The 22,858-nt window shown below is 42.3% G+C and overlaps 1 protein-coding gene across 1 annotated transcript in view; it reads left to right on the top strand.

Annotated features, from left to right (window-relative positions):
* LOC120057766 (sodium channel protein type 2 subunit alpha-like) overlaps positions 1–22,000 on the top strand; it is a 37,448-nt gene extending 15,448 nt beyond the window's left edge. The window contains exons 17-26 of the mRNA XM_039006239.1: positions 2,610–2,742; positions 2,942–3,096; positions 3,395–3,568; positions 6,657–6,779; positions 19,281–19,550; positions 19,736–19,789; positions 19,928–20,065; positions 20,218–20,322; positions 20,434–20,704; positions 20,799–22,000. Coding sequence (XP_038862167.1) covers positions 2,610–2,742; positions 2,942–3,096; positions 3,395–3,568; positions 6,657–6,779; positions 19,281–19,550; positions 19,736–19,789; positions 19,928–20,065; positions 20,218–20,322; positions 20,434–20,704; positions 20,799–22,000 — 2,625 coding nt within the window. The remainder of the gene's footprint in view (positions 1–2,609; positions 2,743–2,941; positions 3,097–3,394; positions 3,569–6,656; positions 6,780–19,280; positions 19,551–19,735; positions 19,790–19,927; positions 20,066–20,217; positions 20,323–20,433; positions 20,705–20,798) is intronic.
* Positions 22,001–22,858: the final 858 nt, after the last annotated feature.

Consider the following 22,858-nt stretch of genomic DNA (forward strand, 5'->3'; position numbering starts at 1 on the left):
TCTGAGAGGTTAATATGTGACTAACATGCTTTGCTCCCAGACAAGTTAGCATGTGGTACAGTAACTTACCACACTTAACCCCATTTGTTATTGCAGCTGTTTCACAGACGCTCTCAAGGTTTTCAATGAGAGGAGACTTGTAAGACCACTTTATTGTACATAACACTAACCATGGAGGTTGCCTATTCCATTTACCAAAAAAAGAACAACCTTTGTATTGGATTGCTCATCTATGTTTGTTTCTGCTTGATCATACTTTCCTCCCTACTTCATTTATATTCGTTCAGCAGCCGTTCTGATGCTGCCAGCCCTGATCATTTTTTTATTTCATTTTTGATATAAGGCTTCTTTGCAATACTTTTTTAAATGAATGATCAACACCACCGTTTCCATCAATAATTCAGCCCATGGTTATTATTTTGTTTTGTTCCTTTGGTTTGGTTTGGTTTTGGGGGGCTGGATTGCTCAGCAGCCAGAGAACCCGGAGCTTTACAAATCTGACTGATATGCTGTAGAGTAATGGATTTTGAAGATCAAAATCCATTGGAGGAATGGTTCACAGCCCAAACATGTATTATGGCATTTTCATTTGACGAATATGATCCATAATGGAATGATGAAAGCAGATGATTACAAATGCTTGTTTTTAAGAGGACCATCATTATTTCAATCAGCTGAGTTTCCAAAATGAATATTGTTGTTAGTAGGCATACCGTTATTAATGATGTGCAAGTAAGAATACAGAGTATAAATACTACTTATATGGTAATGACTAATTATATTTTACTTAATTAGCTGAATAAGCTCAAGTCCAAAAGAGGTGCAACGTCTTGAGTTACTACTAAAAACAGATAGTAGAGTATACTGTACAGTATGTGGTAATGAGAAGACATCGTAGTGCCTACAACAGTACCTAAATTGAAGGTCAAACATCTCTATGATTCCGGTAGCTTAGTCAAATGGAGTATTCAGCGCATATATCATCGTAGCATGCACATCATTCCCCATTCTGCATTAGCTGGGTCCCATGACAGCTCAGGGCTGTTGCACTCCAGAAAGGCATTAAGGCTGCTCTCAGTTCAAGGCTGCTGGAAGACACACCCAGTAGAAAGACACCAAGTGCTCGAGGATAGACGGTGAATAAGCTTTATTGACATACCTCATACAATTGGCCCATGTTTGAATATTGTCAAGAGTATTAGATGGTGCGTGGTGAAGTTGATACATTTTGTAATCCGGCACACCTCTTCGAAAAGCAGCCTTTCTCTAGTTATTACACTGTATTTAAGACATTTTCTAAGGAATATTTTCTATTGTTAAATATTGGAGGCATTTTTTTACCCTTATTTTACCAGGTAAGTTGACTGAGACCACATACATTTACATCAATGACCTGGAGAATAGTTACAGGGGAGAGGAGAGGGGCTAATTGAGCCAATTCGAAGCTGGGGATGATTAGGTGGCCATGATGGTATGAGGTCCAGATTGGACATTTAGCCAGGACAACGGGGTTAACACCCCTACACTTCCGATAAGTGCCACGGGATCTTTTAGTGAATGCAGAGTCAGGACACCCATTTAACGTCCCGTCCCGAAAGACAGCACCCTACACCGGGCAATGTCCCCAATCACTGCCCTGGAGCATTGTGATCTTTTTTTTGGGGTGGGTGGGGGTGAGGAAAAAGTGCATCCTACTGGCCCTCCAAAACCACTTCAAGGAGCATCTAGTCTACCATCCAGCGAACGACCAGTACCAACCCTACTACGCTTTTAGAGGCAAGCCAGCAGGGGGATACAGGGTGGTATGCTGCTGGTTTATTGTGTGATCCACATGGGTCCAAAAATCACAAAGGCCTTTGTAAAACCATATAGGATCAAAAACTACATTATTTCCCCAGTAAGATCACACTACTCTGTCAACTTATCTCGTCCTGGGCGTTTAATGCCCTGTCTCCAGGGAAGGTTTGAGTGATTAGGGGGGTCCTAATCTGACACTAGCCTGGAATGCAGACTCCTTAGTGCCTGTCTTGGTTAAAGTGCACAACACTGTTGTATCTGCTGTTAAGCTAATGCAGGCGACCCTCTTTTTAAAATGAATGAGGCTTGTCTACTGATTAGCAACTGGACATATGTGTTTTCATGTCAATGAGGGAAATGTAAAGGGGGGGGGACTGGTTTGTTTGGGTCAAAAAGTCCTGGACATGAAAATACCGGAGCACACATGTTCTATCATTAAGATCACAAGCTTGGTTCAAACACGCACTTTTAGAGAACGCATGCCATATGACTAAAGTTAAATCATTTTTACCTACAGCCTTTATCGAGATACAAATATATTTTCTAACAGTGCTCATATACCAGCATCTCTTAACCTACAATTGGACTTTCCAAACTATACATGTCTCATCTCCTAAGTCTGTAGGTACTTTTGATTGATTCTGCATGAAATGATACAACTCTAAAGAAAGGCCCTGTGAGCTTACATATGGCAAGCACCCTTGCATCACTGGGTGATCCATTGTAATGAGGCTCCCGGGCAAATGCTAGTGTCCCAGGCCCTGTCACGGGTGTGCTATGCTAATGTTGCCGTGGCTTCGCTCCACTTGCAGCAGCTAGCTAAAGACCGTCCGCTGAGCTCATCAGAGGGCAGTACAGTGGACATCAGGCCCCCAGGAGAGAGAGAGGGCTCGGTGGACATGGAGCCTGAGGAGTCCATGGAAGCTGAAGGATGCTTCACTGATGGTGAGAGATACAATAGGCTACGTCTCAGGATGTGGGTACTGGTTTTTTGCGAATGGCTTCAGGCATAACAAGCTGGAACCCAGAAACAGAATGGGTCTGATCAGAACATAGTTAGACATTCGTCATGGGCATTTCTCTGGGAATGAGGTGATCTTTATAGCAGAAGTATAATCTGTTTAGCTATGCTGTCTGCTTTCAGGCTGTGTCCGTAGATTCCAATGCTGCCAAGTGAACGTTGAGGAGGGCAAGTGGAAGATGTGGTGGACATTGAGGAAGACCTGCTTCAGAATAGTGGAGCACAACTGGTTTGAGAGCTTTATCATCTTCATGATCCTGCTCAGCAGTGGAGCACTGGTGAGTGGGGAAGTAATGATTTCGGGAAGGATCTGAGGCTATGAGAGATAGGGCAGGCAGATTCTCTTCCATTGTCTGACTTACAGTAGTACCCTTATGAGAAACAATGGAGTAGAAATGCTGTGAGGGTTGTTCTATTTTTCAAAGCGCTTAGTACTGTGTAATTGACCATTCTGTGATCCCTTGACACAGAATTAACTGGTAACAGATCTGATGAGGCAGCAGCAGCTGCTCTGGTGTATGAGATTAGTGTGGGTTATAGGAAGTGATAATCGGATTGTCTTGTGTTTACACCAAGGCATTTGAGGACATCTACATCGAACAGAGGAAGACCATTAAAACGGTGTTGGAGTTTGCGGACAAAGTCTTCACCTACATCTTCATCCTGGAGATGTTGCTGAAATGGGTGGCCTATGGATTCGCCAAATACTTCACCAACGCCTGGTGCTGGTTGGACTTTCTTATTGTTGACGTAGGTATTTTTTTTAACTACCTCTTCACTTGCGCAAAAAATATATATATATACAGTGCATTCGGAAAGTATTAGTACCCCTTGACTTTTTCCACATTTTGTTACGTTATAGCCTTATTCTAAAATGGATGTCAAAAGAAAAATCCTCATCAATCTACTCACAGTACCTCATAATGACAAAGCAAAAATAGGATTTTAGAAATGTTTGCAAATATATAAAAAATGTAAAACAGAAATACCTCATTTACGTAAGTATTCAGACCATTTGCTATGAGACTCGAAATTGAGCTCAGGTGCATCCTATTTCCATTGATCATCCTTGAAATGTTTCTACAACTGGATTGGACTCCACCTGTGGTAAATTCAATTGATTGGACATGATTTCGAAAGGCACACATCTGTCTATATAAGGTCTCACAGTTGACAGTACATGTCAGAGCAAAATACAAGCCATGAGGTCGAAGGAATTGTCCATAGAGATCTGAGACAGGATTGTGTCGAGGCACAGATCTGGGGAAGGGTACCAAAAAAATTATTTCGCATTAAAGGTCCCCAAGAACACAGTGGCCTCCATCATTCTTAAATGGAAGAAGACTCTTCCTAGCGCTGGCCGCCCGGCCAAACTGAGCAATCGGGGGAGAAAGGCCTTGGTCAGGCTGGTGACCAACAACCCGATGGTCACTCTGACAGAGCTCCAGAGTTCCTCTCTGGAGATGGGAGAAACTTCCAGAAGGACAACCATCTCTGCAGCACTCCACCAATCAGGCTTTTATGGTAGAGTGGCCAGACGGAGGCTACTCTTCAGTATAAGGCACATGACAGCCCGCTTGGAGTTTGCCAAAAGGCACCTAAAGACTTTCAGACGATGAGAAACAAGATTCTCTGGTCTGATGAAACCAAGATTGATCTCTTCGGCCTGAATACCAACGTCACATCTGAAGGAAACCTGGCAGCATCCCTACGATGAAGCATGGTGGTGACAGCATCATGCTGTGGCAATGTTTTTCAGCGGCTGGGACTGGGAGACTAATCAGGATCGAGGGAATGATGAACGGAGCAAAGTACAGAGAGATCCTTGATGAAAACCTGTTTACGTTTTATTCTTAATACATTTCCAAACATTTCTAAAAAACAGTTTTTCCTTTGTCATTATGGGGTATTGTGTGTAGATTGATGAGGAAAAATAATATTTAATGCATTTTCGCATAAGGCTGTAACGTAACAAAATGTGGAAAAAGTCAAGGGGTCTGAATACTTTCCGAATGCACTGTATATATACAGTACTAGTCAAAAGTCCTGACACACCTACTCATTCAAGGGTTTTTCTTTATTTTGACTATTTTCTACTTTGTAGAAGACATCAAAACTATGAAATAACACATATGGAATCATGTAGTACCCAAAAAAGTGTAAAACAAATGCTGGGAACCACACATGCGGAGATCATCCGTTCACCTACTCTGCGTCACACAAAGACATGGAACCAAAAATCTAAAATTTGGACTGAGACCAAAGGACAGATTTCCACCAGTCTAAGGTCCATTGCTCATGTTTCTTGGCCCAAGGAAGTCTCTTCTTATTATTGGTGTCCTTTGGCAGTGGTTTCTTTGCAGCAATTCGACCATGAAGGCCTGATTCACGCAGTCTCCTCTGAACAGCTGATGTTGAGATTTGTCTGTTACTTAAACTCTGTGAAGCGTTTATTTGGGCTGCAATCTGAGGTGCAGTTAACTCTGATGAACTTATCCTCTGCAGAGGTAACGCTGGATCTTCCTTTCCTGTGGCAGTCCTCATGAGAGCCAGTTTCATCCTAGCGCTTGATGGTTTTTGCGACTGCACTTGAAGGAACGTTCAATGTTCTTGAAATTTTCCGGATTGACTGACCTTCATGTCTTGTGACAACCCTCCCACTCTCTTGCCGAATTCGTTCTCTTTGCTCTTGTTTTCCTTAATAGGATGTCAATGGGTGGAGCCGGGAGTGTCGTCAGCGAAATGGGACACCTGGGCCCCGGTGTATCCCGGGGATAAATACACCTTTCCCCCATACATTGAGGAGACTCTCTCCACACAGACACACTGTTATTTTTGGTTGTGGCATTTTGTGGCTTGTTTTGGCACCTCTCAACACCCCTCATTATCACCATATATGCACGCAACCACTCACTTACACTACTGCACACACCATTGTTAATTGTATTCAGTTTACTTTAGTTAATAAATATATTTTTGTCATTACTCGATCTCTGTGTTGTCTCCCTTTTTGTTAAGGGCTACGAGCTGGTTCGTGACAAAGTTATGATGGACTGTCATTTCTCTTTGCTTATTTGAACTGTTCTTGCCATAATATGGACTTTTACCAAATAGGGCTATCTTCTGTATACCACCCCTACCTTGTCACAACACCACTGATGGGCTCAAATGCATTAAGAAGGAAAAAAATTCCACAAACTTTTAACAAGGCACACCTGTTAATTGAAATGCATTCCAGGTGACTACCTCATGAAGCTGGTTGAGAGAATGCCAAGAGTCTGCAAAGCTGTCATCAAGGCAAAGGGTGGCTACTTTGAAGAATCTCAAATATAAAATATATTTTGATTTGTTTAACACTTTTTTGGTTACTACAGGATTCCAGATGTGTTATTTCATAGTTTTGATGTCTTCACTATTATTCTACAATGTAGAAAATATAAAAAATAAAGAAACCCTTGAATGAGTGTCCAAACTTTTGACTGGTACTGTATGGGAAAAGATTATATATGTCTCTATGTCTTTTTCACCTCAACCGAAGTAGACTCTGGCTTTAGGACCACTTCAAAATATTTTATGAACTGAGAACTATAGACAGTTTATTTGAGAGCGCCACAGGGTTTTTCTGCTTAAGCTAAGTTCTTAGTGTCCAATACAATATCAAAATCAGCTTGTAATTGCAAAGACATTGTATTGTTGTTTCATTGTTGAAATGATACTGTAATGTAGTCAAGGCGAGACAGTGACCCATTTCCTTTATATCTTTGAGACAGAGGCTCTGCCTCCGCTGAGTGTCAATCAGCTAGTCACGTGTCTCATGATGACATCATTCTGTTTACAGGTCTCTTTGGTCAGCCTTGTGGCCAACGCCCTGGGCTACGCTGAGCTGAGTACCATCAAGTCCCTGAGGACGCTGCGAGCGCTGAGGCCCCTGAGAGCGCTGTCCCGCTTCGAGGGCATGAGGGTAAGAGTCACCAGATCTGGGGCCTCATTTATAACCATTGTGTAAATTTTACACTAAATATCTGTGTGCGCCATTTCTGAAAAGACTGCACTCACACAAAAATATTGAGATTTAGAAACATACATACGCAAGTTTCCTGTTATAAATCAGACCTGTCGTGAAACTGTGAACGTGTGAACAAGCATAACTCCGCCTAAAAATCACCTTTTATGGTGACATTTTTTGTGTGTATTTGTTATATACATTGGAAGTATTGGAATTTGTCCAAGACAGTATCTAACAAAATAGCAATGCATGGCAACCTTGATCAAATGTTTTTGGAGGGGTTGGCAGAATATTTTGCTGTATCTCAAATCAAATCAAATTTTATTTGTCACATGCGTCGAATTCAACTTGTGTAGACCTTAATGCTTACATTCTAGACTTTAACCAACAATGCAGTTTTAAGAAAAATTTGTGTTAAAAATACATAAATAAAAAATAAATAATTAAAGAGCAGCAGTAAAATAACAGTAGCGAGGCTATATACAGGGGGCACCGGTACAGAGTCAATGTGCGGGAGCACAGGTTAGTCGAGGTAATATGTACATGTAGGTAGAGTTAAAGTGACTATGCATATATAATAAACAGAGAGTAGCAGCAGCGTAAAAGAGGGGAGACGACGACAATTTAAATAGTCTGGGTAGCCATTTGATTAGCTGTTCAGGAGTCTTATGGCTTGGGGGTAGAAGCTGTTGAGAAGCCTTTTGGACCTAGACTTGGCCCTCTGGTACCGCGTTCCGTGCGGAAGCAGAGACAACAGTCTATGACTAGGGTGGCTGGAGTCTTTCACAATTTTTTGGGCCTTCCTCTGACACCGCCTCGTATAGAGGTCCTGAAAGGCAGGAAGCTTTGCCCCAGTGATGTACTGGGCCATACGATCTACCCTCTGTAGTGCCTTGCGGTCAGAGACCGAGCAGTTGCCATACCAGGCAGTGATGCAACCAGTCAGGATGCTCTCGATGGTGCAGCTGTAGAACTTTTTCAGGATCTGAGGACCCATGCCAAATCTTTTCAGCCTCCTGAGGAGGAATAGGCTTTGTCGTGCTCTCTTTGCGACTGTCTTGGTGTGTTTGGACCATAATAGTTTGTTGGTTATGTGGACACCAAGGAACTTCAAGCTCTCAACCTGATCCACTAAAGCCCAGGTGATGAGAATGGGGGCGTGCTCGGTCCTTCTTTTCCTGTAGTCCACAATCATCTCCTTTTTCTTTTTTTCTTTTCTTTTTTCTTTTTTTTCTTCTTTTTTTTCATCTCCTTTGTCTTGATCACGGTGAGGGAGAGGTTGTTATCCTGGCATCACACGGCCAGGTCACTGACCTCCTCCCTATAGGCTGTTTCATCATTGTCGGTGATCACGCCTACCACTGTTGTGTCATTGGCAAACTTGATGATGGTGTTGAGTCGTGCCTGGCCATGCAGTCATGAGTGAACAGGGAGTACAGGAGGGGACTGAGCACGCACCCCTGAGGGGCCCCCGTGTTGAGGATCATTATAGCGGATGTGTTGTTATCTACTCTTACCACCTGGGGGTGGCCCTTCAGGAAGTCCAGGATGCAGTTGCAGAGGGAAGTGTTTAGTCCCAGGGTCCTTAGCTTAGTGATGAGCTTTGAGGGCACTATTATGTTGAACACTGAGCTGTAGTCAATGAATAGCATTCTCACATAGGTGTTCCTTTTGTCCAGGTGGGAAAGGGCAGTGTGGAGTGCAATATAAATTGGGTCATCTGTGGATCTGTTGGGGCAGTATGCAAATTGGAGTGGTTTCAGGGTTTCTGGGATAATGGTGTTGATGTGAGACATGACCATTCTTTCAAAGCACTTCATGGCTACAGACGTGAGTGCTACGGGTCGGTAGTCATTTAGGCAGGTTACCTTAGTGTTCTTGGGCACAGGGTCTGCTTGAAACATGTTGGTATTACAGACTCAGTCAGGGACAGGTTGAAAATGTCAGTGAAGACACTTGCCAGTTGGTCTGCACATGCTCAGACTACACGTCCTGTTAATCCATCTGGCCCTTTGGCCTTGTAAATGTTGACCTGTTTTAAAGGTCTTACTCACATTGGCTATGGAGAGTGTGATCACACAGTCGTCCGGAACAGCTGATGCTCTCATGCATGCTTCAGTGTTGCTTGCCTTGAAGCGAGCATAGAAGTAATTTTGCTTGTCTGGTAGGCTCGTGTCACTGGGCAGATCGTCGGCTGTGCTTACCTTTGTAGTCTGTAATAGTTTGCAAGCCCTTCCACATCCGACAAGCGTCGGAGCCGGTGTAGTACAATTCAATCTTTGTCCTGTATTGATGCTTTACCTGTTTGATGGTTCGTCGAAGGTTATAGCAGGATTTCTTATAAGTTTCCGGGTTAGAGTCCCACTCTTTGAAAGCAGCAGCTCTACCCTTTAGCTCTGTACGGATGCCTGTAATCCATGGCTTCTGGTTGGGGTATGCACGTACAGTCACTGTGGGGACGACGTCATCTATGCACCTATTGATGAAGCCAGTGACTGATGTGGTGTACTCCTCAATGCCATCGGAAGAATCCCGGAACATATTCCTGTCTGTGCTAGCAAAACAGTCCTGTAACTTAGCATCTGCATCATCTGACCACTTCTTTATTGACCGAGTCACTGGTGCTTCCTACTTTAGTTTTAGCTTGTAAGCAGGAATCAGGAGGATAGAATTATGGTCAGATTTGCCAAATGTAAGGTGAGGGAGAGCTTTGTATGCGTCTCTGTGTGTGGAGTAGAGTTTTTTTCCCCCTGGTTGCACATATAACATGCTGGTAAAATGGATGTAAGTTTCCCTGCATTAATGTCCCCGGCCACTAGGAGCGCTGCCTCTGGATGAGCGTTTTCCTGTTTGCTTATGGCCGTATACAGCTCATTGAGTGGGGTCTTAGTGCAAGCATCGGTTTGTGGTGGTAAATAGACAGCTTCGAAGAATATAGATTAAAAGTCCCTTGCTAAATAGTGTGGTCTACAGCTTATCATGAGATACTCTACCTCAGGTGAGTAAAACCTCAATACTTCCTTACTATTAGATTTCGTGCACCAGCTGTTGTTTACAAATATACACAGACCGCCACCCCTTGTCTTACCTGAGGCAGCTGTTCTATCTTGCTGATGCAGCGTAAAACCCACCAGCTGTATGTTATTCACGTCGTCGTTCAGCCACGACTCAGTGAAACATAAGATATTACAGTTTTTAATGTCCCGTTGTTAGGACATACGTGTTCGTAGTTCGTCTATTTTGTTATCCAATGATTGTACGTTGGCTAATAGGACTGATAGTAAAGGCAGATTACCCACTCGCTGTCGGATCCTTACAAGGCACCCCGACCTACGTCCCCGATATCTCTGTCTCTTTCTCCTGTGAATGATGAGGGCCTTGTCTGGTGTCTGAAGGAAATTCTTCGCGTCCGTAACACGGCCGTCAAAAGAAGTGGACCAAAGTGCAGCGTGGTTAGCGTACATTTTCCTTTTTTTTTGAGTAAATGTCGCCAACAAAACAACAAACGAAAAAACAACCGTGAAGCTTATAGGGCTTAGTGCCACTAACAAAAGTCAACTACCCACACTGAAAGGAGGGAAAAAGGGCTACCTAAGTCTGATTCCCAATCAGAGACAACGATAGACAGCTGTCCCTGATTGAGAACCATACCCGGCCAAAACATAGAAATAAAGAAACATAGAAAACAAAGCATAGAATGCCCACCCCAAATCACACCCTGACCAAACCAAAATAGAGACATAAAAAGGCTCTCTAAGGTCAGGGCGTGACAGTCTGACTTGTTAAAGAAAATGTTTTTCCAGTACGTGGTGAGTAATCGCTGTCCTGATATCTAGATGCTCTTTTCGGTCATAAGAGACAGTGGCAGAAACATTATGTACAAAATAAGTTACAAATAACACAGAAAAAACACACACAATAGCACAATTGGTTAGGAGACCGTAAAACAGCAGCTATCTCCTCCGGCGCCATTGTATCTAAACTTGTTATCAAGGCACAAGGTGAGACCCAAATGCAGAAACAGAAGTCAGATGGTTGGAGTCTTACAATGTTTATTAATCCAAAGGGGTAGGCAAGAGAATGGTCGTGGACAGGCAAAACGGTCAAAACCAGATCAGAGTCCAGGAGGTACAGAGTGGCAGACAGGCTCGTGGTCAAGGTAGGCAGAATGGTCAGGCAGGCGGGTACAAAGTCCAGAAACAGGCAAGGGTCAAAACCGGGAGGACTCGAAAAAGGAGAATGCAAAAAGCAGAAGAATGGGAAAACTGCTGGTTGACTTGGAAACATACAAAACGAACTGGCACAGAGAGACAGGAAACACAGGGATAAATACACTGGGAAAGATAAGCGCCACCTGGAGGGGGTGTAGACAATCACAAGGACAGGTAAAACAGATCAGGGCGTGATACTTGTCTGAAAAACAAAAACATTGCACATTGTTGTGTACTTGCAAACAGATAGTTTGAATTCAATAATGTTTGGCATTTACTTTTTCCCAAACCTAAATAGGCTATGCCGGCGAATTCTGAAACATTGTTTACTCTGAAAAAAATGAAAACTACAGTAGGCCTACTTACGTTGGTAGCTACACACTTCAATGCAAAAGATCAACACTTATCACCTGTAAAATTCTACTGTATGTAATAAACCGCTCTCCCTTTCAGATGCAAAAACTTGAAATTATAGTAGTCTATCTACTTGTCACATTCCTGCACAAAGGTACTACTAGGCTACTTTTGCCTTCTTGCGGTGCGTACACATGGTTTAAAGTTTGCGGGAGGATAAGCACATTCTCACCTCAAGTTCAGTTTTAATAAATTCCAACTTTTGACTGAAAACTGGTGCACGCATGTTTTGGGGCATATTTTGTGCGTACTCAATTTTTATAAAATGAGGCCCCAGAGCCCTCACTGTAAAAAAATCACCAACAAATCTAGTCGTTTCAAATAAATATTATCAAGTAACTGGTTCCAAAGCATTTTTTTTTTATTTAGTAAACTTTTCGGTCAAAGTGTTACCTGAACTTAACAGTTTTAGTTGGCCCAAACGTAGCTCCAACGTGATAAAAACGTAGGCAAACATTCAGTCAACTTAAAATGATGTGTTTGCTCAATTTGTCTCATATCTTCATTCAACTAGAAATTATTATTTTTGGCATTTTAACCAAAAAATGGCTGTGGAACTATTTACACATGCAATGCTTTGAACAAACTTACATTGCACCTGTTCATTTACACAGTGATTAGTACTTAACATGTCCTCACCTGGGATTTGAACTCACAACCTCTTGGTTCATGACATTGCAATCATCCTGCTACGCCACCATGACTTTGTCAATTAGCAGTTAATTTGACTATTCTCATCATCATTGATTTGATTTACTTATTTAAGCAATTTGAGTTTTTTCCATATACTTGTCTAACGTTGGTGGAGCATATTACTCTGTTTTAATGTTACTCCTTAATCACTATGATAAATGTAATAGTTTTTCTTGAGTGTACTTTTAACAGAGCTGAGATTTACTTTGAAGTGCAAAGAATAACAATACGGGTTAAATCAGTTACTGACACAGACATGGTGGAATAGCAGGAAGATTTGCATGCTGTGACTCAAGAGGTTGTGTGTTCAAATCCCAGGTGAGGGCATGTTGAACACGAATTACTGTATAAATGAACATACACAATGTGATAATGTGTGACAAGTATGTAATTCGGAAACATTGTATGTTATAATAATAAGAAACATTTGTGAAGCGCTTTTCATTATAAACTCAGCGAAAACAGAAACGTCCCTTTTTCAGGACCCTGTCTTTCAAAGATAATTCGTAAAAATCCAAATAACTTCACAGATCTTCATTGTAAAGGGTTTAAACACTGTTTCCCATGCTTGTTCAATGAACCATGAACATGCAACTGTGGAACGGTCGTTAAGACACTAACAGCTTACAGACGGTAGGCAATTAAGATCACAGTTATGCAAACTTAGGACACTAAAGAGGCCTTTCTACTGACTCTGAAAAACACCAAACGAAAGATGCCCAGGGTCCCTGCTCATCTGCGTGAACGTGCCTTAGGCATGCTGTAAGGACGCATGATGACTGCAGATGTGGACAGGGCAATACATTGCAATATCCGTACTGTGAGACGCCTAAGACAGTGCTACAGGGAGACAGAACGGAGAGCTGATTGTCCTAACAGTGGCAGACCGCGTGTAACAACATCAGCACAAGATCGGTACATCCGATCATTACACATGCGGGATAGGTACAGGATGGCAACAACAACTGCCAGAGTTACATCAGGAACGCACAATCCCTCCATCAGTGCTCAGAATGTCCGCAATAGGCTGAGAGAGGCTGGACTGAGGGCCTGTAGGTCCTAAGTTTAAGGCAGGTCCTCAGCAGACATCACCGGCAACAACGTCGCCTATGGGCACACACCCACCATCGCTGGACCAGACAGGACTGGCGAAAAGTGCTCTTCACTGACGAGTCGTGGTTTTGTCTCACCAGAGGTGATGGTCGGATTTGCATTTATTGTCAAAGGAATGAGCGTTACACCAAGGCCTGTACTCTGGAGCGGGATCGATTTGGAGGTGGAAGGTTCATCATGGTCTGTGGCAGTGTGTCACAGCATCATCGGACTGAGCTTGTCATTGCAGGCAATCTCAATGCTGTGCGTTACGGGGAAGATATCCTCCTCCCTCATGTGGTACCCTTCCTGCAGGCTCATCCTGACATGACTCTCCAGCATGACAATGCCACCAGCCATACTGCTCGTGCTGTGCGGGATTTCCTACAAGACAGGAATGTCAGTGTTCTGCCATGGCCAGCGAAGAGCCCAGATCTCAATTCCTTTGATCACGTCTGTGACCTGTTGGATCGGAGGGTGAGGGCTAGGGCCATTTCTCCCAGAAAAGTCTTGCTGGTGCCTTGGTGAAAGAGTGGGGTAACATCTCACAGCAAGACCTGGCAAATCTCGTGCAGTCCATGATGCACTGCAGTACTTAATGCAGCTGGTGGTCACACTAGATGCTGACTGTTACTTTTGATTTTGATCCCCCCTTTGTTCAGGGACACATTATTCAATTTCTGTTAGTCACATGTCTGTGGAACTTGTTCAGTTTATGTCTCAGTTGTTGAATCTTGTTATATTCACACAAACATTTACACATGTTAAGTTTGCTGAAAATAAACACAGTTGACAGTGAGAGAACGTTTATTTTTGCTGAGTTTACAAGAATTATCTCAAAGTCCATAGAATAAAAGTAAAAAGTAAAAAAATAAAAAATAAAAGTAAAAAAAGCAATTATACAGTACCAGTCAAAAGTTTGGACACACCTACTAATTCTAGAGTTTTTCTTTATTTTGACTATTTTCTACATTGTAGAATAATAGCAGACTTCAAAACTATGAAATAGCACATATGGAAACAGGTAGTAACCAAAAAAGTGTTAAACAATATATTTGAGTTTCTTCAAAGTAGCCTCCCTTTGCCTTGATGACAGCTTTGCATTCACTATTGTCACCTGGGATGCATTTCAATTAACAGGTGTGCCTTGTTAAAAGTTAATTGGTGGAATTTATTTAGTTCTTAATGCGTTTGAGCAAATCAGTTGTGTTGTGACAAGGTAGGGGTGGTATACAGAAGATAGCCCTATTTGGTAAAAGACCAAGTCCATATTATGGCAAGAACAGCTCAAATAAGCAAAGCGAAATGACAGTCCATCATTACTTGAAGACATGAAGGTCAGTCAATCTGGAACATTTCAAGAAGTGCAGTCACAAAAACCATCAAGCGCTATGATGAAACTGGCTCTCATGAGGACCGCCAGAGTTACCTCTGATGATGAGGATAAGTTTGTTAGAATTAACTGCACCTCAGATTGCAGCCCAAATAGATGCTTCCCAGAGTTCAAGTAACAGACACATTTCAACATCAACTGTTCAGAGGAGACTGTGTGAATCAGGCCTTCATGGTTGAATTGCTGCAAAGAAACCACTACTACAGTAAAGGACACCAATAAGAAGAAGAGACTTGTTTGAGCCAAGAAAAACGAGCAATGAACATTAGACCGAGTCCAAATGTGAGATTTTTGGTTCCAACAGCTGTGTCTTTGTGAGATGCAGAGTAGGTGAACGGATGATCTACACATGTGTGGTTCCCACCGTGAAGCATGGAGGATGAGGTGTGATGGTGTGGTGGTGCTTTGCAGGTGACATTGTCAGTGATTTATTTAGAATCCAAGGCACACTTAATCAGCACGTCTACCACAGCATTCTGCAGCGATACGCCATCCCATCTGGTTTGCGCTTAGTGGGACTATAATTTGTTTTTCAACATGACACCTCCAGGCTGTCACCTCTATTTGACCAAGGAGAGTGATTGATTGCTGCATCAGATGACCTGGCCTCCACAATCACCGGACCTCAACCCAATTGAGATGGTTTGGGATGAGTTGGATCTCAGAGTGAAGGAAAAGCAGCCAACAAGTGCTCAGCATATGTGGGAACTCCTTCAAGACTGTTGGAAAAGCATTCCTCATGAAGCTGGTTGAGAGAATGCCAAGAGTGTGCAAAGCTGTCATCAAGGCAAAGGGTGGCTACTTTGAAGACTATAAAATATATTTTGATTTGTTTAACACTTTTTTGGTTAATACATGATTCCATATGTATTATTTCATAGTGTTGATGTGTTCACTATTATTCTACAATGTAGAAAATAGTAAAAGTAAAGAAAAACCCTTGAATGAGTAGGTGTGTCCAAACTTTTGACTGGTACTGTATATAACCATATCATAAAAGCAACAATCAAAGTCTAGGAGGAAGGGTAGGCCAGCCGATAAAGATTAGTCTTGAGGCCTGCTTCAAAAGCCTCAACAGTCTGAACAGCCTTGAGATTTTCAGAAAGTTCCAAAGGCGTGGTATGTGGGAGGAAAAGGCATGAGCCTCCGTTGTTCCTAGCCGGGTCCTGGGTGCATGAAGCAGTTTAGCGTGGCTTGAACGTAGGGTGCATGGAGGTTCATAGGGGGAGAGTAGATCTGACAGGTAGGCAGGTCCGATGCCATTTAGGGCTTTGTAGACCAGGAGGAGAATTTTAAAGTCAATTCTTTGAGGGACAGATAGCCAATAGAGGTCAGCAAGTATGGGGTGCCATAATCTTTGCTGCACTGTTTTGAATGAGTTGTAATTTATCAATCGAGTTTGCAGGCAGGCCCCCAAGTACTGCATTCCCATAATCAGTTCTGGAGAAAACTAATTCATGGATAAGCTTTTCTGCTTCAGAAGTGGTGAGAGAGGGTCTTAGGTGGGAGATGTTCGAAAGAATTATGTTTTACAGACGTGACTAATGTTTGCATTGAAGGAGAGCGCAGGGTCAAATTTCACTCCCAGGTTGGTGATGACAGACACTGTGCTTTCTGAAGATCTGGCCGTGTGTGTGTGTGTGTGTGTGTGTGTGTGTGTGTGTGTGTGTGTGTGTGTGTGTGTGTGTGTGTGTGTGTGTGTGTGTGTGTGTGTGTGTGTGTGTGTGTGTGTGTGTGACTAGTTCCACAGCCTTTTTTGTGGCAAAATAATAATTTCTGGTTGAATGAACATATGAGACAAATTGATCAAACGCGTTTTCTCATGTTGGAGCTAAGTTTGGGCCAACTAAAAATGTTAAATTCAGGTAATACTTTGACCAAAAAGTTTAGTGAACAAAAAAAAGGCTGTAAAACTAGCTACATAATAATAATTAGTTGAAACAACTAGATTATTTTTACAGTGCTGTTGCCTCTTAGTGCATATCATCACAGCCAGAGCCACATATTTAGAGAGTTACGCCAACTTTTAGAATTTAGATTTGTTTTCTAATTCTAGACATTCAGTTACATAGCATTGTTTAAATATTCCCCATGAAACATTAATGGGTAACTAACAGGTTTTGGCTAGATGGGATACAGCTTTTGTCAGAATTGACTTTTTGTAGCATTGGCCCGCATTGGCACAATTCTCTAAGTACTCTACATGGCTCTAATGACAGCCTCTTATCAACGTGACATCAGCTCCCTGCAAGGATACAGAGCTCTGTAGTCAAACTAAGGCCCACAGCAACCCAATAGCTGAACAGAAATATAAACACAACATGGAAAAATGTCAAAGATTTTACCGAGTTACAGTTTATATAAGGAATCAGTCTATTGAAATACATTTATGCGGCCCTAATCTATGGATTTCACATGACTGGAAATACAGATATGCCTCTGTTGGTCACAGATAACTTTTTTTTTTTAAAGGTAGGGACGTGGATCAGAAAACCAGTCAGTATCTGGTGTGACCACCATTTTCCTCATGCAGCACGACACATCTCCTTCGCATAGTATTGATCAGGCTGTTGATTGTGGCTTTGGAATGTTCTCCCACTCCTCTTTAATGGCTGTGCAAAGTTGCTGGATATTGGCGGGAACTGGAACACGCCGTTGTACACGTCGATCCAGAGCATCCCAAACGTGCTCAATGGGTGACATGTCTGGTGAGTATGCAGGCCACGGAAGAACTGGGATATTTTCAGCTTCCAGGAATTGTGTATAGATCCTTGCGACATGGGGCCGTGCATTATCATACTGAAAAATGAGGTGATGGAGGCAAATAAATGGCACGACAATGGGCCTCAGGACCTTGTCAAGGTATCTTTGTGCATTCAAATTGTCATCGATCAAATGCAATTGTGTTTGTTGTCCGTTGCTTATGCCTGAACATACCATAACCCCACCGCCACCAACTCTGTTCACAATGTCAGCAAACTGCTCTCCCACATAACACCATACACGCTGTCTGCCATCTGTGAAGAGTACACTTCTACAATTTGCAAGTGGCCATCGAAGGTGAGCATCTGCCCACTGAAGTCGGTTACGATGTCGAACTGCAGTCAGGTTAAGACCCTGGTGAGGATGACGAACACGCAGATGAGCTTCCCTGAGACGGTTTCTGACAGTTTGTGCAGAAATTCTCCAGTTGTGCAAACCCACAATTTCACCAGCTGTCCGGGTGGCTGGTCTCAGACAATCCAGCAGGTGAAGAAGCATTTCTGGAATATTTTATTTCAGCTCATGAAACATGGGACCAACACTTTACATGTTGCATTTATATTTTTGTTCAGTGTATATTTAGATACCTCTCCTCTTCTATTCCTCCTTTTCCACCTACATGTGTTTTCAGGATGTTATAACACAAGAGTGTCCATCAGTCCCACCGGCAGGTCACATGCACTCATCAGAGGATGTCAGCGTAACTGGAAACGAATCAATAAGACATGTGGAAATGGCATTAACTGGACTTCAGTTAATTAAACTACATGAAAACATTCTTAAGTCTTGGAGGCTACTGCACTTAACCATCATAGTACAGTACTCTCACAGCAACATACTCTAGCCAGGGTTTTGGATGTCATATGTGCGGGAAGGGTGTCGACTGGTATAACCAACGTAGTTCTTATCGATCAAATGCCAGTGCTGTGACGACGGTCTCTCCTCACGTGGTTGTCACTGAATTATCCCATCTGCATGACTGACTTCTCATTGCTTCACTGGCTCTCTATTTATGCACTTTGAAACTGTACTGTATTTGGATGTTGCTTGTGTAACAGGGTTGGTTATGTTTCCACTTGCCTCTAAAGAAATGTGTATTTGATGTTCAAGCATTCTTATTGGTTAGTTCAACACAACGCATGGAGAGTACACTATACATCTGTTACACTTGCTGCTGGGTACTGCCTTTAACATGAACAATTTCTTCATTTTTGTGTTTGTGCTTTTCATTTACAGTAAACAAATTATGTGACTTCATCCTGCCTCTACAAGGTTTTTTCTGTTTCGTTTTTTTCACACTGTAGCCTAATTGCAAATCCCTATAACAAGTAAACATACCATCACAGTCTCTCCTTTACAAATACATTTCCCCCTTGTCCTTTCCTTTCCTTTTTTCCTTGTTGTTGTCATGGTCGTTGATTAGCTGTGGTGTTAGTGATACTTGTGTTGAGCTTTACACTGGCATTTAAACACTTTACTCTTGTGTTTTCCTATTTTCACCATCACCAATCAAAGTCAACATGTAGCCTACAGTACAGATGTAGGATCTTAATTTGAGCCAGTTTGCTACGGCAGTAAAATAATCATGCATCAACTTGAAATGGGAATTATTATTCTGATTAAAATGAATGGACATTTTTGTAGGGATGGATACATTTTTCATAAGGGAAAATCAGGTCTGAAATTTCAAGGTGGAAATTACAAACTTCAGAAGCCTTTTTAAACCTTAAATACTCCACAAGTTTTGGAAGGTTATCCTGCAAAGTTATCCTGCAACAGGGGGATTAAGATCCTACATTTGTATATATTGTCAGTGCTGAAAATTATAATTATCCAATGCAATATTGTCTATGGTTCTATATCTGAGACTGTCTGTGTGAATCCTTGCAGGTGGTCATCAACGCTCTGCTTGGAGCCATCCCCTCCATCTTCAATGTGCTGCTGGTGTGCCTCATCTTCTGGCTCATCTTCAGCATCATGGGTGTCAACCTGTTTGCAGGGAAATACTACCATTGTATCAACATGACCACGAGGGAGCGCTTCGAAGTCAGAGACGTGGCTAACAAGACAGAATGTTTGGCTTTGAAAGGTACCCACTGGAAGAATGTGAAGATCAACTTTGATAACGTGGGAGCAGGCTATCTGGCACTGTTACAAGTGGTGAGCGGCTCTCTCCATTCACCTTTCACCAGAAATATTTTATTGACATTTTCTAAAGAGAATGGACCCATGTCAAAGGTTTTGTAGCAATTTCGTGTGGGCAGGCAAATTGTGCGAGGGCAATGTCCTTCTGAACAAGTGTCTTAACTATTAGGTAGTAAAATGTTCCTTAATTTCTCTCTAAGGCTACATTCAAAGGCTGGATGGACATCATGTATGCAGCTGTGGACTCTCGCAATGTAAGTATTTTCAGTAATTCCTTTCACAAGGTATTTTAGACTAATGGTTGATTGTGTTTGCACATTGTCTATTTATATATGATAATATTTTGGTTTTATGATGTTCAGGTATGGTAATACTACGCTATTCTATTACAGTTGGATGATCAACCCGACTACGAAGTGAATCTGTACATGTATCTGTACTTTGTGGTATTCATCATATTTGGATCCTTCTTCACACTCAACCTCTTCATTGGTGTCATTATAGACAACTTCAATCAGCAAAAGAAAAAGATAAGTATTTTTTAAAGTTGTAGTAATCATGCAATGATACATGCATCCATTTTCTCTGATTTAACGTAATGAGGATTTTTCCCTCCAATAATGGGCAACTAAATGTGTGTAAGAGCTGCAGGAATTTAACTAGGCTTGTCTTGCCTCTTTACTTTGGAGGTCAAGACATCTTCATGACAGAGGAACAGAAGAAATACTACAATGCTATGAAGAAGCTTGGCTCAAAGAAACCCCAAAAGCCTATCCCTAGGCCAGTGGTAAGGTCATACTGTACCACTATGTTTCTCAACAAAGACATTCCTCAATTCATGAACCTCTATTTCTACATCCTGGTGTCTCAAAATGCTTCTTTCTTATGTTTCCTCCAGAACAAGTTTCAAGGATTTGTTTTTGATTTCATTACAAAGCAAGCCTTCGACATTGTCATCATGATTCTTATATGCCTTAATATGGTCACCATGATGGTGGAGACGGATGACCAGACAAGCGACATTCGTAAAATTCTCTACAATATCAACCTGGTGTTTATTGTCATGTTCACCGGAGAGTGTATTCTGAAGATGATCTCACTCCGACAATACTACTTTACCATTGGTTGGAATGTATTTGACTTTATCGTTGTTATCCTGTCGATAATTGGTAAGATTTTTCACCTATTGTTCATAATTGTAATACTGCAAAGTGATATTATGCTTTGGAGATTATTATGTGTAATTATTTTCTGTCCTTTCAGGTATGTTTCTCTCAGAACTGATAGAGAAGTACTTGGTTTCACCAACCTTATTCCGAGTCATTCGACTGGCCCGAATTGGCCGTATCCTTCGCCTCATCAAGAGTGCCAAGGGAATCCGTACACTCTTGTTTGCGTTGATGATGTCACTTCCTGCATTGTTCAACATTGGTCTTCTGCTCTTCTTAGTGATGTTTATCTATGCAATCTTTGGCATGTCAAACTTTGCATACGTCAAGAAGGAGTCTGGGATTGACGACATGTTCAACTTTGAGACGTTCGGCAACAGCATGATCTGCCTGTTCCAGATCACCACGTCAGGGGGCTGGGACGGCCTGCTGGCCCCTATCCTCAACAAGGGAGAGCCAGACTGCGACAGCCGGAAAGAGTACCCAGGAAGCACGTACAAGGGGGGAGACTGTGGAAACCCCCCTGTGGCCATTCTCTTCTTTGTGAGCTACATAATCATATGTTTCCTTGTTGTGGTCAACATGTACATTGCTGTCATCTTAGAGAACTTCAGTGTGGCCACTGAGGAGAGCGCTGAGCCCCTGAGCGAGGATGACTTTGAGATGTTCTACGAGGTCTGGGAGAAGTTTGATGCGCGGGCCACCCAGTTCATGGAGTATGACAAGCTGTCAGACTTTGCTGATGCGCTAGACCCCCCGCTACGCATCTCTAAGCCCAACAAGATCCAGTTGATCTCCATGGATTTACCCATGGTGAGTGGGGAGCGCATCCACTGCCTGGACATCCTGTTTGCCTTCACCAAACGTGTCCTGGGCGAGGGCGAAGGCTTGGACATCCTCCGGGGTCAAATGGAGGAGCGCTTTATGGCCTCCAACCCCTCCAAGGTGTCCTACGAACCAATCACCACCACACTGCGCCGCAAGCTAGAGGACATGTCTGCCCTGGTCATCCAGAGAGCTTTCAGACGATATCTTCTCAAGCGTATTGTTAAGCGGGCCTCTGCCATATATAAGGAGAAGATACAAAGTGGAGGCACGCTCCTTGATAAAGAGGTTCTCGTCATAGACACATTTAACGAGATCTCTACTTCAGACAGAACTGACATGACACCCTCCACAGCTTCTCCCACATCATATGACAGTGTCACAAAACCTGATAAAAACAAATATGAAAAAGACAAGAGAAAGAAGGAGGTGAAGGAGAAAAAAAAGTACATGGATGTTGGGAAGATTTAGCATAGATTTCATTCTGCTACAAATTGTTTACAGCCTTTGAAGGTGACCAATGCGTCAAGTGAACCCCTTCTTTGGTGTGAATATCTATGCCAAACGGACAATGCTTACTTGAGTCTAAATGTAAGGTTGGTGCCTAACATGAGGTAGTAACTCAACTTCTTAGGCTGTTAGGTGACCAGTTGTTTGGATGTTCATTTCTGTGGGGACTAAAACAAATGTTTGCCAGCTTTATAGGGACAGGTAAAACATTTTGTGTGTTGTTACAATCAGAAACATTTAGTTAGTAACTTCTCTTGCAGCTAGTACTTCCAGGGTTGCGTTCAGTGTCTTGCATTATAACTGCCGTATAATTTACGAACTTATTTTTATTACAGAATCTTGTTTTTAAAACTCATAGGTTGATTGTGTGACTATTTTTGTAAACATATGTTTTACTGTAAAACGAGGGGTTTCATGTATTGCTTTAAAGGTAGTCTTGTTCACTTTAAATGTTCATACAACTTGACTAGTCAAGTGTGATCAAACACACATCCTTGTGGGGTGCATTGCCGAAAAAAGTTGGTATAAAAGAAATTGGGCCCGCACACTCATAACCCGTTTTTAAATGAAGGTACATGGTGGAGCTTATGCATGTGCGGGCTCTGTTTCGAGCATAAGACATGACTACTCATGACAACCATTATTGCTGCAGTGCAGTTAGGGGGATTGCTGCAGTTCAATCGACATGTAGACTTGCATGAATGCTTCCCCATGATTACAGTGTTGCGTTACGCACCATCACCAAAATGAGCTTGCTTTCTCCGTGATGTCTGAGAGGCTCGTACTTTGATGAATCTGTAACATTATGTTACTCTCACT

The sequence above is a fragment of the Salvelinus namaycush genome, chromosome 13 (assembly GCF_016432855.1).
Source record: "Salvelinus namaycush isolate Seneca chromosome 13, SaNama_1.0, whole genome shotgun sequence".
Taxonomy (NCBI): Eukaryota; Metazoa; Chordata; class Actinopteri; order Salmoniformes; family Salmonidae; genus Salvelinus; species Salvelinus namaycush.